Source organism: Lutra lutra, chromosome 2, assembly GCF_902655055.1.
Source record: "Lutra lutra chromosome 2, mLutLut1.2, whole genome shotgun sequence".
Lineage (NCBI taxonomy): Eukaryota > Metazoa > Chordata > Mammalia > Carnivora > Mustelidae > Lutra > Lutra lutra.
In genome coordinates, this window is record NC_062279.1 from 207,393,929 (window position 1) to 207,413,815 (window position 19,887).

The following is a 19,887-nucleotide window of genomic DNA, read 5'->3' on the forward strand; positions in this document are numbered from 1 at the left end:
TAAGCAAATCATTTCTCAAACAATTTTAAATATAGGAGGCTTAGACCTTCTCTATTTTTGTCAAAATAAGAATTATCTATAGGAGACAGATGCTGCTCCCTACTTAATGGAGGGTCTCAAATTTTACTCTGCATCTCATTGGGAAGGAAATATAAATTTTTAAAATAGAATTAACTTGGGGAAAGGCATCAGTGCTGCAACTCTTAGCACCAAATGTTTTTTCTTGGAGCACCAAATGCTTTAAGGAAAACATTCCAAGTATCAAAGTTTTCAGATAGATAAATATTTATGGATCAAATCCATAAAGAACAGACATTGTTATGAAATATATATAGATGACTTCAAAACTTTCTTTCCAGGCAGAGTAGACACATAAGTTAGGAATCATTTCCCACTTAATTGTTGTCGCAACCTTATGCAACACAAATGGATTACGGAAAAAAACTTCCTCGTTTACACACAGAAAGTAGATCTCGACTGACATTATGTCCAGAAAATTAAACGGGAACTATTTCTCCCTATAAAAAATTTAAAATGTCATTAAACTTACAGAAATGGCTTTATTCTAACCTTTTATTTTCCTGTTTAAAGGGCATAGAGGTTTTTGATTTAGTTCTTTGGTGAGTAAACAGCACTCTTTCAAAGCAAATTCTTCTACATGTTAGATGGCAAAATGAGAGAAAATAGCATGGATCTGGTTCATCTCTTTAAGTGCAATGAAATTCCATCTGTCTTTGAACTTAATGAATGGTGCTTTCTTAGTCTACATATAGACCATCGCCTCTCCCTCATTAGTGAGAGCTCTTCCTGGTGGCATTACAATTGGAAACCTATTTACGTTAACGTTCCACAGAAAGCTGTTTTGTCCTCTGAGGACAGAGGTCTACTCACAATTGCTCATGCAGCAAAATCAAAATGCCACACAAATGCCCTATGATAGTAGACAAATTCCAGGGGACAAATCCCAAGAAAGAGCCGTAGCTTCTGCAGAATCTTTGGTGCTTTTAAATACTGCTTATGGGTGTGCATGGATCAGAAATGAAGCGCCATTTAGGAACACAGCAATACATGCTGTCTCAGATGCAAATGTTGAGCAAAGGTCTACGGGAACTCCCTAGGCATGCATCAGGCATCCAAGGGGCACTTGCACGCATGGATAACCGAATGGCAATAGTACCATTTGTGACCGTAAGCAACATCTTGGAACTGAATATAATTCTATTCTGAAACTAACCAGGACAATTCTATATTTAGCCAAACAAAGCTTGAGTTTATGTAGGTTTAAATAACATGGTAGCAGAGGCACAGGTAAAATTTTATTTACGAATATGGAGACACATGACTTTGGATCCAGCCAGCCAGTGACATAAATAAACTTGAGCAAATGATTCAAGCTAGAGGATATGCATGTATATATATATTTGTGTGTGTGAGTAAGGCTTCTTGGAGCCGTGCCACAAATCTGGACACCAACCAACAGAATCACTCCCATTCTCTGAAGTTTCCATTAAGGGCACAATGGGGGTAATTATCCGGGATGCTCCAAATCGCTCTTTCCATCTTGTGCACTCGCATGCCCGCCAAACATGAAATGTTCACCTCCTTCCTTCCAACGTGATGGTTGTTGAACTTATTTTTAGTGTCACTTGATAAGCCTTTGTGCTCGCAGAGAGACATCCCACTGACCCAGCCACTGGTCATTGTCTATACCAGTTCACATCAAAGCAGGCGGGTTTTGTCAGGTTTCGAGTCGAATATCCATTTCGCATCTGAAGTACAGTATCAAAAGTGACTAGAGCATTTGAGCTTTTTTCTTCAGCTGCTGCCTTCTTCCTCCCCCACAGTGTTTCCGCTCACGCTAACATAATCTGGCATCGTCGACGTGACATGATGGTGGTTTTTCTAAAAAATTATAATACATACATTTCGATGTTTTGTGGTGGCCGACCCTCCTGAAAATTTAATGGATAAATTGATGAGAGGAGGTCTCTTTTTCTCAACTGACTCATAACCAAGGTAGAGTGCCCCTCAAGATCCAAGTAATGCGCACACAGTAATAGGTCATTCAATGTCAAAAGGCATAAAAAAGATGAGCAAAATCTTCACAGGCTGCTGCTTGCTGTTGCCTTTAATTATATTAATTAAACTTTGAAATTTTCATGCAAAGAGAGTTGCTGGCTTGTGACGCTGAAGAGCCCTTGGAGACTTGGAGGAAGGAAAAACCCTGAGCGGAAGCTTTGTGGTTACTGCTTCCTTTAAATTAAAGCAAAACAAACTCCTGGTGTGTTTACAGATATTAATGCTTTATGCACTACTACACCCTAAACATAGAGAGTGGGGTAAATCCCCACGCCCAGGGACGAGTTCTCAAAGCACAAGTCCCTTAAACTCCACTCAAGATCTCTGGTTAGAGGCTGTCTTCCTGTGTAATAACGCTCTATTAATTTTCTTCTTTTCCCGAGTGCATAATGAAGAAAGGTGTCTTCAACAACTAAAGGGCAAAATCTTGCTTGCTACCAATACCTTGAGGCATCCTGTCTACATTTTGTCATGCGTGTGCACTTTTCAGTGTTAGAATGACAAGATTTTCCAGTCAGAAGCTTCCCGTAAGGCACAGTGTGATAGGGGACTGGGGAGGATTTTGTGATCTGACATAGCTATAAGGCAATGGACTCCCGTATCTGCTTGGCCTGGTGGGAAATTTCATACTCCGCCTATGGCGGACAATCTTGCGATGTAAAAATGCGAGTGCCGTGTCTCCATGTAAAGCACTCCTCTCTCCATTACAGACCCGTCACGGCCCGTTGTTCCGTGGTCCCTGTTTTGATATCTTCATGCTGTTGTTTTTGCTTTTTCCTCCTCTCCACATTCCAACGAACTTTCTTGTATAAACCATAGCAGGTAGACTAACATGAGTCTTTATGTTCAATGTCATGAATCATGAGTTACCAGTGGGTTTCACCAACTCTCATGTCAATGGCAGAACGAGTATTTAAAAATGTTTGGTGCAAGCAAAGCAGAAGGCAGAGAAAACATTTCCTGACTGAGAGGAAGAAAGCCGTTCTTCCAAAAACTTCTGAAATTCTCTTCATTTTTTTTTTTTTCCATTTGGTTGGATATCAGCAGTGTAAGATGTATCTTCATATCTTCTTTGGTCTTCCTGCTTTCCTTTTACTGAGATGGAACTCGGGAGAAGTTTATGCACCGGCCCTAGAAATGAAAAAAAAAAAAAAATCATGATTGAATTAGTAAAGCAATTATAAAAAAGCATAAGAATACCTAGTTTTCTAGGTATTATGCAAGAACAGGTCAATGTTAAGATGAACCACAAAGTCATGTTTTTCCCCCTGGGTCAAAGCATGGTAGTTCATTCAGATCTTTCCCACAGCAAGTTCATCTACACAATGGTATGGTAAAATTAGAGTGTAAAAAACTCTGTAAAATAGAACTATGTTATTGCTATTTAAAGTACTGCATTACTATCTCAGCAATAAAAATATCAAAGCCAAACCCTATGTTTCCTTCTATAATGGATTTAAATGAAAGTACTCCTTTATGCAATCTGGTGCTTTTAAAACTGATGTAAAACTGGTGCTTCTAAAATGTATATGTGAGGAATGCACTTGAGAGGTAGTAAGAGTTAGGGAGAGGGAAAACAGGGCATCGCTCTGGGACTGCATTTCACAACTGGTTTGCAAAAGACTTAGAAAACTTGTCCTCTGTTGTTTACCATTTCTCCGTGCACAACTACACGCCATCATTACATGTCCTCCCCGAATGGTGACTATTTATTTGCATTCCACAGTTTTAAAGAGCCTTTGTCATTCCAACTCCTTAGCACTTCAAGAAAGGTTACAAAGACACATTGTTCATATGTAATTATAAATAATTCAAGAATTATTTGAAAAAGTTTTCAATTAGTGATAAAGGATCCCCTCTTCCCTCTCGTTGGTATGACTCTACTGATACCCTGTGCTACATAAATCACATCCAGATTTCTCAACAGGCCAAAAGCTAGTGTACCACTGTCTAGTTTAGGGTAAGGAGTATCATCTTACTGAGATTTTCCTATTTGTTTTAATACCTGCTCTCTAACTTCATATTTTAGAACTTCTCTTTATTTCTCTCTAAATGTGAACAATTAAGTTTATTTTAGATAGCCAATCCATGGGAATATTCAAAAGGAACAACAAATACTGTTGGAGAAGAAAGCCTGGAACATCAAAACGGGATTGTGGTCCATTTTCCTCTCAAAAATGTCTGCTCAATAAATTTAGATCTTTCAGAAATTATTGAAGAAAGAGAAGAGCAAAAAAGCAAAGTAGTTTCCATTAACTTTTGCCTAAAAGGCAGAGACATTCATCAAATTATACATCTTCTTAATAATTTGGAGACAATATTATTCTAATTGTCAATTTTATTATTACCTTGTACCTAATGTCTACAAATAATATCTGTGCAAAAGGGTGTGAGAAAAGCAGAGAGAAGACTACCCGAGAATGAGGTCAAATCCTCAGTAATGCAGTGGTCACAGGTCATGCACTCAGACTGTATTTTTGTATTGTCTAGAACCCTCAAACAAGATCCATAGAATGAATGTAAAGTGAAAAGATGCTCTTCTCCAATTAGCTAAATATGATTACCAAAAGCCATAGGAACATCATACATGTTATTTTCATTACATACCCCTTCTCTAAACATTTTTTTCAAGGGAGACAGGTAGGAAAAATGACATAATTAATAAATATTTGAGCAAAGCAATAACACAGTGCTTCTACGCCACAATAGTCTAACTACAGACGCAATAAGAAATAGATCTGAACTTTGCCTGTGAAAACAGTGATGAGCATTAAAAATATGATCTTCTGGAGTCCTTTGAGAATCCAACAAATCCATGAAGAATTATATTATGGCAGCATAGAAATGAATTAATGACATCTTTTTCTTGTGTGTTTATGGACCTAAAAAAGTAAAGGTTTTCTCTCTTCTGCATAATTTTGAAAAGAAGTTATTATGAATCTCTACTTTTATTTGACTGTCATCACTAATTAACTAGATGTATATATAGGGCTCCTTCTCTGACCACTTTTGTTTTACACACCAGGTTAATCCTAGTGACTCAGATTCACTTACTTGAAGCAAGTGGGTAGTTTTTAAAAATGAGATTCATAGTTCACCTGAATTCTTAAAATCTCTTCAATGTCTAAATTATGTCAGACCTAATTATTTTTCATTTCATTTGATGTGGTTTAATTATAGACATAAAAACCCAAATGAAGAAAACCCTACTGAGTTTGACTCTGAGGTCCTTACTTACACACTTACAAAATGTGGATTAAGTACTGATCATCAGCTATCGGATGTCTACTGATGCAAGTACTAAAAATACCTGTTAAAAGCAACATCCACTCCTGGGTTTTAACACACGCCCATCAACAAATAAATAAATAAATAAATAAATAAATACCTTTACCCCTCCTAATCAAGGATTTGGTATTTTCCACTTTTTATCAAGAGCTGATAATGTGGGGGTGTATTTTTAATTTACAGAAATCCAAAAAATGGTAACTTGAAGGTTTTATGTTCAAGAATTACTTCCTCTGTTAAGCTTTACCCTGTTCTCCCAGTCATGGAGCTTCTTCCCTCAAAGTTTCCATGGCATCTCCACTACAGCCAAACCACACTATACCATAACTATCAGCCTGAATATCTAAAGAAGTAAGATAACAGTGATTAAGTCTAAGGGTTCCAAAGCCCTAGTTATGGATCGCAGCTCTGCCACTTGTTAACTGTGTGATCATGGGCAACTCATTAACAGCTCGTGCCTCAGTTTCCTCATCAGTACAATGAGGAATAAAAATTGGATCTATTATTCTTAGGACTCCTATTAATACTATTAATCTATTAATACTCAGAGAGCACTTTGTACACTACCTGGCACTTAGTAAACTCTCAATAAGAAACAGGTACTTATTACCCATACCTCCTCGGTGTCATTGAGTGCCTAACACAGAGTGCACTCATAATAAATCCTCACTTAGAAACGAGAGAGTAAATGGATGGTAAACACATAAATGAATGAATACATAGTGACTAACTTCAAAAACAGGAAGACAGAGTAAGTATAAATTTGAAAGAGAAAAAGGATTACAAAGGAGAAAAATACAGCCATGGGAAAGGATAGAAGAAAATATAGAGAAACAGGAAGAGAGTAGCCCTAAAAAGGAAAAGATTAAAATGGAATAATTTAAAAAAAAAAAAAAAGAACTATTGGCCAGAAGGGAATTTTTATTCAGTATACCATCAGGGATCTTCCTCCCAGAGGAATCTGTCACCTACTCCCCCTTGGGGTCACTCCTGACAACCAACTGTGCCAAGCGTTTCGGTATTCCACGTTCCCATAGACCAATTTGTTCACTCACCTCTGGGCTGTACTTATTGAACATCCTGGTTGAGCCATCTGAATGTAAGTCTACTCGAGAGTGCACGGGTGTGACACAGCCAGTGATCAAAATACCTTATAATCCACAGTTAGTGTTTTCACTCTGATGATACACAGCTCTAGGAGTTTCCACGAAATGCCTGGTCAAATACTTGTTCAGGCCACAAACAGCAACCTAATTTCTTAAAAATGTGTGTGTGTGTGTGTGCACGTGTGCATACATGTGCACACACAGCCTATCTCAAAAGTGCTACGCAGACTGGAATTGATTCAAATAAGAATATAGAGAAGTTGGGTCAGCTGGGTGGCTCAGTGGGTTAAGCCTCTGCCTTCGGCTCAGGTCATGATCCTGGGGTCCTGGGATCGAGCCCTGCATCGGGCTCTCTGCTCAGTGGGGAGCCTGCTTCCCTCTCTCTCTTTCTCTCTCTGCCTGCCTCTCTGCCTACTTGTGACCTGTGTCTGTCAAATAAATAGATAAAATCTTTAAAAAATATATAGAGAGAGCAGCTCTTCAATTTTCATACCACATCAATCTTTCTAACCATATCCCTGGTATCTAGAGCATATATTTCTCTATTCAACCCATAATGTAGAATATTTATGCCTCAGGCACTCATCGTGGTAACTCTGGAATTCCTTCTCTCCAGATCAGTTGGCAAAACTATCTTCAAGAGGGAAGTTCTAAGTGAAATACTAGCCGTCTCTCTAGGTGCGGGTTTTTCCTACCGAAGTCCATGAAGATCGGTGACGTCTCCAAGGTGCCCCAGGGGTGCCTCGGGCCAGCGTGGTGCACAGGAGAGGAAGGAACAGGCACGACGCAAGCCTCCCAATCCTCATTTGGCTCAAATAACTCCACCCTTACCTACCTTTAAAAGCGTAATTCACTATAAGATTTTGTTTCTGTTTGTATCAAAAATGTATTTCAGTAACTATTATTCAAGATTTTCAGGCCTATGTTAAGCCAGGTCATGAGTAAACAATTCATACACCTAGACTTGGTTACTTTACTTTTCTTTAGAAAGGCCTTCCTAGATCTAGAACTACGACACCATTCCCTCAACTTCTGGTCACATAACGAGCCCAAATGATTTCTGTTCTAAGGAGAATTTTCTATTTTGGAAAATTGCTGCTGAGGACATAGATATTAGGGGATCAACTACTGAAATTACAAGTCGGCTAGAAAAAGCTCGTCACTTCGGTAAGTTTACCTGCTTCCTTTGTATTATATAACGGTGACCACAGCTCAGCCTTTCTCATTGTGAGCTGGCTTCCAAAGAGCTCAGCCACATGATATTCTAGAAGTTACCACTACCCTTAGTGTTCACTTTCTGGTATAGCTCTATCTTGACTTCTGCCCACAATTATTTCTTTATTTTTATTCTGAAGTTTTATGGTAGGTTTTCTTCTTAAGACTTCCTTAGAAGTAGACCAGCTGTAAGTAAATGTGAACTAATACGTATTTCTTTCTGAAATCTCCATTTTCTTATTCATGAAGACTCCGTACTGAGCTAAATCTTCAAAACCCTCCCACAAAGGAATTACCTCAACTTCTATCTTATATGAAAAGATAACATCTTGTCTATTTCCCTTCTTTGTTGCCTTTTCTTATTCCAGTAGGACTTAATGAGGTACTCTGCAGATAGCTATGTCAAATGATGACTAATTTGAACTTAATCTGAGTTAACTTAGATAATTAATATGAACTTGAAGTTTATACATGCAACCATATTAAAACTATAATATTCTTCATAAAATCCCCGAAATTCTTCTATAAGCATAAATACCCTTTGTCTAATAACTAAAAGCTTCACCTTGTTTTCTTTGGCTTCTTAAAAAAAATAGGTGTACTATGATTCATTCTTTATAAACTTGAAATGTATTAACATATCAATTCATCTCTTAGAGTAGAGCTCTGTGACGAATCTTTACTCCATTATCCACTTCCCCTCAGCCTAAGAAGGAACAAAATGAATCAAGGATAAATCACAAATAAAACTCTGGTCATAACAAAGTCTAAATTCACAGAATCTGTCAGCTTTAGCTTCACTTAAGTGATTTTCAGGCATTTAACAAGTATCTATTAGACCAAGAAGTTCATTGACATTTCTCTAGAAATCCCTGTTGGCAATACCTTCTCTTGGGTCTCCTCATACACAAAAGTGGAAAATTGAGAGCCAAAATAAAATTGTCTAGTGCTGTTACTGCTCTGCAGTTAACTAAACAAGAGATGAAAACAAGGGAACTGTAGAAACTGACATATTTGCTGTTGGTTAAGTATACAGACCCCAACTCTGTTGCAGTTTTTGAAAACCAATTTCACCCATTCATTTTCACTGTAGCCAGTAATAGTAGTGCTAGCCAGAGCAAGTGCTACGTTTCCCATCTCTTGAGCATTAAAATTCTGCTGGCATTAACGCCTATGAACTCCTTTACTAGCTATCTGCACAGGATATAATTCACTGCTATAACTGTTATAGTATTATGCTCACCTCATAAATATCCATTGACAAGCTGAAGCATACACCTACACTTTAGTGTAGACTTTTCAAACACAGATAGCTGATTTATTTATATCTCTACTTCTAAAAAGAATTTACTAAACCTTCATGCTCTGTGCAACTGTAAACAGCGATTCAAATTTAAAATTGTATACAAAGCACAGATATATAGAAATAGACACAAAACAATTCAAAAGGTCCTGGAAATCATGATTATCAGGAAAGAATGCCAACTTGAGGACACAATAGGCTCTTTAAGTGGAGATCTTCTACAGCAACTGAAGGTACAAGACTGAAGAGAGGGCATAGACTATCATCTCTCTCTTTCTCATATACACGTGACAGAGCTCCATCTATACATGAGATATATATGTAGAGAGAGAGCACACGATTTATATATAAACACATACAATTATATATACACATATATATAATATGAGATAATCTGTATATCCTCTGCTCAAAATAAAAGTGCAAGATTTTGAGCTGAAATAAAATTTCCACATACTCTTTTGCAATGGAAACTCAATGCATAAATGCCCCATTTTACGGCAGAGACCATACACCACATGGATATACAGTAGATGTCATGAAGGGCTGAGTTTGCTTGACAAATTTACTTTCAAATGTTTTTATCCCTTTTCATTCTATTATGACACCTGCAAAATTTTAGTGACTCTACACATACTGTTAACATTTACTTCAGGGAAATGTTATTCAGGTTGGTCTCCTAGTTTCTCTTGAGATTCAGGCATACAATTAGAAGGTAAAAAACTATCTAATCCATACCTCCTAATAAGATATGAAATTGACCCTTCAAAGTTATTACTTGTAAGAGATATAGATATACAATTTTGACAGTTTTCCAAAAATATTGTTGGAAATACCTTCTTGGGCCTCATGATACATTGTAATGAAAGTAGATGCCCAAAAGAATTATATATGTAAAATCAGAATTCCATGTATTATTTTAGTTGGGCACCTCATAAGTAATATAGAAATAATTTTCTACTTTCTAATCTCAGAGTACTAATTGTATCTTTGGTCTTAAACCAACAGTAAAAAAAAAAGTCAAAATATAACTTATAGCTATAGAAAAACAGTATGTAAGTTCTGTATATGCACAGTATAGCATTATGGGTATATAACAAAAGACTGAAAACCATCCAAATATCCACCAGCAATGGACAAGGTAAATATAAGATACAGATAGATAATGGAATATTATAAATCATATGCAGCTGTTAAAAAGAATGAGGGAGCTCTGTATATACTACTGTGGAATAATGACCAGATTCACTAATGAAAAATAAATCAAGCTGCATATAGGATACACATTATGCTATATTTTGTTACAAAGAAGAAAAATACATTAGAATTGATACATACTTATATTTTCAAATCAAATACAAAGATGATATTTGCCTTAAAAGTAAAAACAGTTACTGATAGGTGGAAGGAGGGCCCAGGGTAGAGTGGATAAAGATGTAAATGAGATCTTTTAGTAGATCTTGTTATATGCTATCAAATGCAATCATAAATATTTTATGTTTTCAAAACAATATTTAATAGAAAAGAAAGTCCTGCAAACTAAAATAGCCTTCACTAAGAGCAAATCAGAATGCTTCCAAAAACTGAGGATATGGCAGGAAATCTGAGAGAGATCCCTCCATAGTACATGAGCTTTTCTGTTAGAACATGGAAGCAGTCAATTGAAAGCTGGGAGAAAGTCAGGAAGGAAAATATATATTTCCCTCTCCAAAGGGACCTTCCCCAAGGGAAAGGAAACAGCTCAGTAAAGGTTTGGAGAATGAGAGGACTGAGAAAAATAACCCTGAGGGACCTAGGACCTTTTAAAATGATAAGGCAGCACCCTGCTGAAACTTAGGAACAGAAGAACTGAGAAAAATCTCCAAGATTAATGAGGCCTAGGCATTGGCCAGTCAAAGGCTATAGGCAGGAATCAACATGGAAGCTGGTCCCTCAAGCTGTAGAAAGTGGCAAAGGGTGTGAGCGAGGGGATGCGATACCAGCAGCTGGAGAGCAAAGACAACTCCCTGCAGTCAAAAAAGCTCACAGGTGGGCTATAAAGCAGAAAGAGCATGAGAGAGGAAGAGAGCTCTGATGAAAAGAAATCCCTGACCCTTCCCTCAAATTTTTAAGCCAATGGTGAACTAAAAATAACTAAGAAGACAACAAACTGTGATCCAGCTCAGCTACAGATTGGTAACATGACAGAGGAAGTGATATATTTGTTTCTAGAGGTAAATATCCTCTAGTCTTTTTTTATGTACAATGACCAGCAAAAAATAACAAATTATGGTACACACCAAAAGCAGGAAATTATGACCCATAATCAATGGAAAACACAGTCAATATGGGCAAAACTGCAGTTAATAGATTAAAAAAAAACTTAAAATAACTATGATAAAAATAAAAAATCTAGTGAGAAAGATAGGTAGCATGCATAAAAATATGGTAAATTTCAGCAGAAACTATAAATAGGAATGAAATGGAAAAGCTAGAGAGGAAAATGTAATAGCAGAATACTGTTTTGTGGGGCGCCTGGGTGGCACAGTTAGTTGACTGTGTGACTCTTGATTTTGGCTCATGTCATGATCTCAGGGACATGAAATCAAGACCCACATCAGGCTCTGTTCTCAGCACAGAGTCTGCTTGAGGATTTATCTCCCTCTGCCTTTGCCCACCCCCCACTGTGTGCCACACACATACTGTCTCTCTCAAATGAATAAATAAATCTTAGAAAAAAAGAATAATGTTTTTGATTCATGTAAGATAGACATACAGCATAAGAAAAGCTCATTGAACTTGAGGGTAGGGGAACAGAAATTGTTCAAATTGAAAAACAAAGAAAAAAAAAACAACTAAAGAGAATCTGAGACTACTGGGGCTATATCTAATTGATTAATGAATAATTGGTGTCCTAGAAGAAAAGGAGAAATAATGGAGAAGAAAAACTTGAAAAAAATAATGGCTGAGAACTTCCTAGAATTGATGAAAGGCATAAACCTACAGATCAAAGAAACTTAGTGACCCCCCCCCCAAGCAGGATAAATACACAAAAATTGTATCACAGAACATACAATAAAAGTTATGAAAAAATAGAGAATATCATAAAAACATGCCTCTCTGTTCCTTATCACCCTCCACCAGACAGTATATAGAGAGAAAACACTCATAAGCAGGACAGCCAACTTTCTATCAGCAACAGTGGAGGACACAAGACAATGGAACTCCCCCAAAAATGTTAAATGGGGGCTAAGAAAGGGAAGTCAACCTAAATTTCCATATTCAGAGAAAATACTCTCCAAGAATGGAGACAAAATAATTTGCAACAATGTGGATGGAGCTAGAGTGTATTATGCTAAGTGAAATAAAACACTCAGACAAAGACAAATACCGTTAAGATTTCACTCCTACGTAGAATTTAAGAAACAAAACAGATAAACATAAGGGAAATGGGGAAAAGAGAGAGGGAAGCAAACCATAAGAGACTCTTCAAACCATAAGAGACTCTTAACTATAGAGAACAGACTGAGGGTTGATGGAGGGGAGGTGGGCAGGGGACGAGCTCAATGGTAGTGCGTATTATGGAGGGCACGTCCTGTGATGAGAACTGGGTGTTCTATGTAAGAGATGAATCACTAAATTCTACATTTGAAACCAATTTTACCATATATGTTAACTATAATTTTTTTTTTAATTGAGTCTAAAAAAGGAAAAAGAAATCTAGGCAAAATAGAAACATCTTAAGATAAGCAAAACCTGACAAAATGTATCTGGAATAGACTTCAACAAAAACAAGTGCTAAAAGCTCTTGAAACTAAAAGATAAGACATTAGATGGAAACCTACAGTTGCAGGAAGAAATAAAGAGAAACAGAGGGATAAATGTGTGAATAAACAAGAGATACAAATATATAAAAGAAATAAAATTTCTTTATGACATTACTGATTACTTAAAGCAAAAATAACATCTTATGGAATTTCTAACATATGCAGAATTAAAAATATATGATAATAAAAGCACACAGGGAGGAAATGGGGATTAGGCCACTGTAATGTTTATATATTATTTTTAAACTATTATTTTATTTGATAGTAAATTGTGACAAGTTCAAATAGCATATTGTTATTTCCAGAGCAACCACAAAAAACTTGCACAAAAATATAGCTAAGAAAGAGAGGACAAGAAATGGATTCCAAGAAATTACTCTGTTAACCCAAAAGAGAGCAGAGAAGGAGAAACAGAATAAAGAAGGACAGAACAAATAGAAATGAAATACAGAGATATAAGAACTGGAAACAAACTGAAACAAATGAATTGGATACATAACTATACCCAGAAAAAAATTATTTCAAGTGACTAAAACAATATTTTGACTATATCAATAATAGAATATAATCCAATGATAAATAGAACAGCAAAGAAATGTTTTGTTTCATTCATCAATCTTAATTTTATTAATACTATTTTATTATTAATGTGTAGCTATGTATTTAATAGGTTAGAGCAAATAAGTAAGCTCTTTGGTATTGTTACGACCAAGTTAAGAGAAAGGTAATACAAGTATAAATTTTAAATATTCAATAAAATCTCTTAATATTAAATTGGAATTGAAAAATATACCATAAACTCATGATTTTTCTCAAAACTATTTAATTTTCTAGGTTTATGGACTGAGATGCTTAGAAGCAATGACAGCCCAATAATAATTAGCACCCCTAATATCCAAAATGTGTTCTCTAAATACCATTATCTACTAAAAACATCTAGGGCCCTTTGGAGTTGAATAGGTTATTCCTGTTTTAAAACAGAAAATGTAAAAGATGAGTCTGGGACATTTTATGCCAAAATAAAATAAATTTATGAAACACTAACGTGGGCCATGTCAAAACTATAGAAGAATCAATATGATGGATCAGGCTTTTACCACCTGCTTTCTCTGCTCTATCTTGGCATACCTAGTAGTTAAACAACTGATGCAATGCATTATAAAGCACACAGCGCCACTTATGAATGATCCAAGCCAAAAGAAAAAGGCAAATCTGAATCACAGTAAGGGGGTACAAAGTATCACTACATGTAAGTGTGTGTTGGGAACCGAGGCTAGAGGAGTTTTAATTGTGTAAAAAGTGTTCAAGGTAGCTCTTGGGCAGAGATTCAAAGGAAGTCAATGAAACTGGGACTACCTGGGGAAGAATAATCCTGTTAGAGAAACCAAGTGTAAAGACCCTGGGATGAAAGCGTTTTAGGCATATCTACAGGAAAGTAACAGAGTGTGGCAGGAACAGACTGAACAATGGAGAAGGTAGGTGATGAGGTCAGAGAGGAAGCAGAGACCCAATCATGCAAAGCCTTATAGGGGTAACTGCTACAAATCCTCCTTTTAAAAAGCAAAGTTACTGGGGCATCTGGGTGGCTCAGTCGGTTAAGAGTCAGCCTTCTGCTCGGGTCATGATTCCAGTGTTCTGGGATCGAGTCCCAAATCAGGCTCCCTGCTCAGCAGAGAGTCTGTTTCTCCCTCTACCCTCCCCCTTGCTCATGATCTCCCTCTCTCTCAAATAAATAAATAAAATCTTTAAAAACAAAAACAAAAAGCAAAGTTACTAATTATACAAAGTTAACATCTGGATCTCTCTCATCTCTTTTAAAGTAGATTGAATTAAACTGTTAAATGAGTTACTTTTCAAATGTCTTAAGATTCACATGTGCCAAAATATTCTCCCTCCCTTCTTCCTTCTCTCCCTCCCTCTCTGAGACACACACACACACACTCAACAGACAATATCAAAATAAAGAACTCAAATAACTACCATTATATCAAATAATGGCTAAATGAAAACTTAATCCATATTTGAACTATGCATTTAGGAAAATGTTAAAAAAAATCCAAATGAAAGCCATATTACATCATTACTGTTTAATTAGGTGAGAAATAGAATAAATTAATTTATGCTGCATTAAAATACTAAGTTCCATTAGAGTATTTCTAGACTTATAATGGTTATGTTAGTATCACAGAGCAAAACTTTTATAAGCAATTCATGTATTTTTTCCTAGGAAATTAGGCATTGAGAAAATTCACTTGTCTTATCAAACTGCTTTTGGCATATTTAAGAGAAATCCTGAATACTTACATATACATCATCAACACTGAAAAATATTCATTGAGAGATTTTCCTAATGTGTAAGACCCTAGGGATGCAGTGATGTATCTCTTGCTAAGTTTCTAAGAATTAAATCTTCATTTTTGTGGCCCTGAGACAGTACATGTTGTCTCACTCGAAAGTTACTACTAAAACTATGCTGATGATTTTAGCCTGCACTTAATTCACAGAGATTTGTACTAGCTCTCTTAAAAGAACTAAAAGAATTCACAGTTCTTTGGGTCATTTGTCAGACAGCTAAATTCCCAGCTACTTTGAAACTAAGGCTTTTTCAAAGAAAACCAATTATTTAAAAACTTCAAGTTTTTAAATTGATAACATATAGATAATATCAATTAAAGATACTTTACAGAAATGTAAAGTTTTGGGGGTGCCTGGGTGGCTCAGTGGGTTAAAGCCTCTGCCTTCGGCTCAGGCATGATCCCAGGGTCCTGGGATTGAGCCCCACATTGGGCTCTCTGCTCAGCAGGGAGCCTGTTTCCTCCTCTCTCTCTGCCTGCCTCTCTGCCTACTTGTGATCTCTATCAAATAAATAAATAAAATCTTTAAAAAAAAAAGAAATGTAAAGTTTTCAAATCTTCATTGTTAAGGACAATTACAGATTATTTTCTAGGACTATAAATAAAAAATTTTATGAAAAAAATCCACCTATCAGTTTAGTTGGAATATGAGTCACCGGAATATCACTCTTTCAGCATGGCAAGCATTTTAGTGAGCTCATTCCAGGCATTCAGTCCTAATAGAAGACATATGGATGTATTCAATTTTTGAGCAACAAATTTATCCCTTACTTATTTTTTATCACATGTTGGAAAAACAATCTTAAATAATTGGTGAAGTCATTTTTATATCTAATTGAGAAGACATCCAAATCCCCAAAGTCAGGATTTAATTTTCCTTATTAGAGACTAATATTTAGATGTATGATATGAAATGATATATGCTTTTCTGTAGCACAGAAGTAATGTGGATTAAAATTCTTCACATTATACCTCTACATTCTAGACTGCTGGCACAGCAGCCAAACAACTACATTTATTACTAAATCTACACCACAGAGAACAAAACTGGAAGTGGCACCTTACACTGTGTATACTAAAATGAGGCTGATAACTGCATGTGGTCTCTCCCTACTTTTATGTGCAGTTTTCAAATACAGCCATAGGGATTTATATTGTAAAGATAGATGCCACTGTGACCCAGATGTCATTTCACTGATGAGTGAGAATACAACAGCATTTAATGGGAATCCCTTGCTCACAGTTTGAAAAGAAACTAAACATGCATTAATTTTGCCTCTTAATCAATGCAGGCATTCCTAGCCTAAATAGCATATCAACAAAAAAGACTGACTCTTAAAATAATTGTGGAAATATTAAACCATCTCTAGAGATATAATTAATCCAACATAATTTCCCCAAACAGAAAGAATAAACTTTCACAGTTTAAACATTTATACACATAAAAGCACAAAGATGCATTCAAATAGGTAAACAAACATGATTTGATGTGACAGTGTTTCTAACTACTAATAACTTACTCATGTGTAATAAGGTTCTTCTGCATACAAAGGACAGTTTGCTTCTTGGTCCACAGAACTCAATAAAGTTAAGTTTGTGCAAAAGAGATGATAGATGATGGAATGATAGGAAGGAAGGAAGGATGGAAGGAAGGAAGGGAAGGAGGGAAGGAGGGAAAGGAAAGGAAGATTATACAGATATACTGAGGTGAATATAGAGTCAATGTTCAGTTATCCTAGAAAAACAAATTCTGATATTTTAAGCCAAAATGATTTTCTATGCCAAAAATAATATCATTAGCCCAATATCTTACCCTACTGCAAAAAACCAGAGACTCTGGATGATAGCAGAATTGTTCAGCATTATAACAGTCCTCCTAATTTATTTTTAACAAACAAATCTAAGTATTAGTTTCAGCTTCCTCTTCTTTCCCAGATCCCAAGCTCCATGATGTTTTCTCCCCACCATTTTGCAAATGCATAACACGGTGTTCACCCTACAGTTTGAGGGCTTACCAGTATTTGCTGAGTTAATAGTTACTGGGTTTGAGGTACTGAATTTGATCTATGCAGTTAATATCTCTCTGAAATACATAACGGACATTAATATCCATACGAATATCATTCAATCTAACTACAGAACAATTAGCAAGCTATAAAATAAAATACAACGGTTCACTTGTCTAAACACGGAAACACAAAACTATAAAACTGGACTTCAGTTTTTGCTAACTGATTGCAATTAAGCAACAGTGGCCATCATTCCATGGACAAAAGTCTTCCTGGCTTATTCTGAGACATGAATATTCAAGCTATCCTCGATCTCCCATTTCCTATATGCCAACCCAATGGCTTCGCATAAGAGGGAGATGGATGAACTTCAGGATAGACTTGTTCTAAGCTGGGAAACAAGTAGGCATCAGAGAGGAACGGAACTTGATGTCAATTTTAAATGGACAGCAGATGGTAGAAAGTGAGTCTTTTCATGCTTGCAAGCACCAACAGAAGAGAGAAAGATAAAAGCATATATTGTAAGTCCATTCTGATGCTTAGATCTAAATCATTGCATGTTTTGACAAGCAGGAAGTAGTCATTTTGAGCAACCTAACCACACATAAACATATCATGAAGTAGTGAAACATTAAATCAGTGTCTAGTTAGTTAACTGATTTCCCGGGCATTTATTTTCCTTTATCCCTCAGTTACTCCTTGTCAAAGAAATCCATATTTGAAGAAACAGGTTTCTTCACACAAGCGGCATACTACTTGCTATCTGTTCATTGTTAAAACGTTCTGGAGACTAAGTTATGCATCAATGAGGGCTTATTCTACATTTATTAGTTATTAACACCATTGAATTTGAAAGCAATATAGCACAATTCATGCTGATCTTCCAAAAGGTATATTTTTAAAACACTCTCAACATTGGTGGCATTTGCTGACAAATGTGAAAGCTTAGGATTTAATTAGTACTGGGCTCTTTATCAACAAGTAAAAATTTGGGCTTAAAAAGACTGAAAACATTCTTTAAAAGAATAAATACATCTTGATAAATCAATTTCCATTAATACATCTTATTTAACATTAACGAGAAGGTCTTTAATCTGCAATGCATTGTTGGAGTTGTTCTTCCTTTGGTGAGAAGGTACTAGAAAGTTATTAATTCTGGGGCAGGACTGGAACACTGAACATTCTTCAGAGTCAGGAAACATGAAAGGAAAAGGCGAGAAACGGCCTCTTGCAATTACACAACCTCTAATGTTCATAAAACTTGCTTTCTTTAAAGTCAGCCTCTGGTACACTTTTTAGATATGACAATGAAAATTCACTTTCAATACCTTGCCGCTTTAAAACAGCTCTATGGCGGAAACAAAACAGGGGTAGTCACGCATCAGTACAATACCATAACAAAAGCTGCGCCAAGCTGTCATACTTTAACCTGGCATCCCATCATCGCAGATAGAAAGGCTATGTGAGATGATGACAGAATGTGTTGCTTGAATGGCATCCCTGAGAAAAATCCAACTCAGCAGCACATTTTTAGATTTCAATGTGAAAGATTGGTCATTCTAAATATATACCATTGTATTTTTTCATCAAAGTCAACACCTATCTTTGGAACTTAGAGAAGACTGAATGAATAAAATATTCCTATATTGTCAAACCCCAATACAAATCCCAAAACACGGACCATTGTATGAGCATTTTTATTCTCCTCTGACAACATCAGTGCACCTTGCAAAACGAAAGCCAGATGTCCATTCTATTTAGTGCTTTTAAAGGTCTGTTTTACAGACTTAAATTATATTCACTGGGTTTTATTTTTTTGTTTTTGTTTTTTTCCAAATGACGATGGCATTGAAGCTTTTGATAATGGAGAAAACATATTTTTATGTGGCTCTTTTGGTACTTCTAGCTTAAAATATACAGTCTGACATATGTTTAAAACAGAGCATATGGAAATGATAAAAAGCAAATCTGAATTCCAAGTTCAAATATTGGTTCAAAAGCTACCTTACAATAATTTCAAATCATGCAGGTTACTGAGACTCCAGACCAACAGAAACAATTAATCTAACCTCCAGGACTTAAAGTTTCCACGGTTCATAGCTCATTGTTCAGGTTCTACAAAATTTATTCACAGATTTTTCAAGGGATTGTATCTGGAGAATCCTTCTCTTTGTGTGACTTAGAGTCACTCTGTATGGAGCCATACCAAAAACAGCACCCGTACAAATCAGCCAGGGGGTAAACTAACAGCAATCCGCAAGTACTGTTAGCCTAACAATTCCCATCTGTCCGCTTAAGTGCACTATCGCTGAGGTGGTGTCTATGAACAATAAGTATGGGGCAACCAAAGTCTGACAAAAATTTAACATCATTCAGCTGTACTCAAGATGAGAAAAAAAAAAACTGAAAGAAATTTTCCCTTGTTGCTTTTTGCTTTTAGGGGGAAAAGACAAATTATGCCTAACAAAATGACCTTAGAAATGACTTCCACCAATCAGTGTGTTCTTAAACAATCACTACACTGTCCTAGGTTTTTATGTTGGGAGAACTGTATCCTAAACACTGATCCGAAATGATGGCTTTGGAAAACTTTCAAGATTGCGAAGGGTGTGCTGAATTAATAGTGATTAATATGCATTGAATGAATCAGCCAATATTTGTGAATGAGAATTTGAATCCAATTTCTGTAAGAATTAATAATCTAAGATTCATATGTTCTTGGGGATG

The 19,887-nt window shown here is 36.1% G+C and overlaps 1 protein-coding gene across 2 annotated transcripts in view; it reads right to left on the reverse strand.

Moving 5' to 3' along the window:
• Nucleotides 1-1,303: 1,303 nt before the first annotated feature.
• ANTXR2 (ANTXR cell adhesion molecule 2) overlaps nucleotides 1,304-19,887 on the reverse strand; it is a 150,154-nt gene continuing 131,570 nt past the window's right edge. For both annotated transcript variants that reach the window (XM_047719646.1, XM_047719647.1), the window contains exon 17: nucleotides 1,304-3,210. In XM_047719646.1, the coding sequence (XP_047575602.1) occupies nucleotides 3,172-3,210 (39 nt within the window). In that variant the 3' untranslated portion in view covers nucleotides 1,304-3,171. The remainder of the gene's footprint in view (nucleotides 3,211-19,887) is intronic.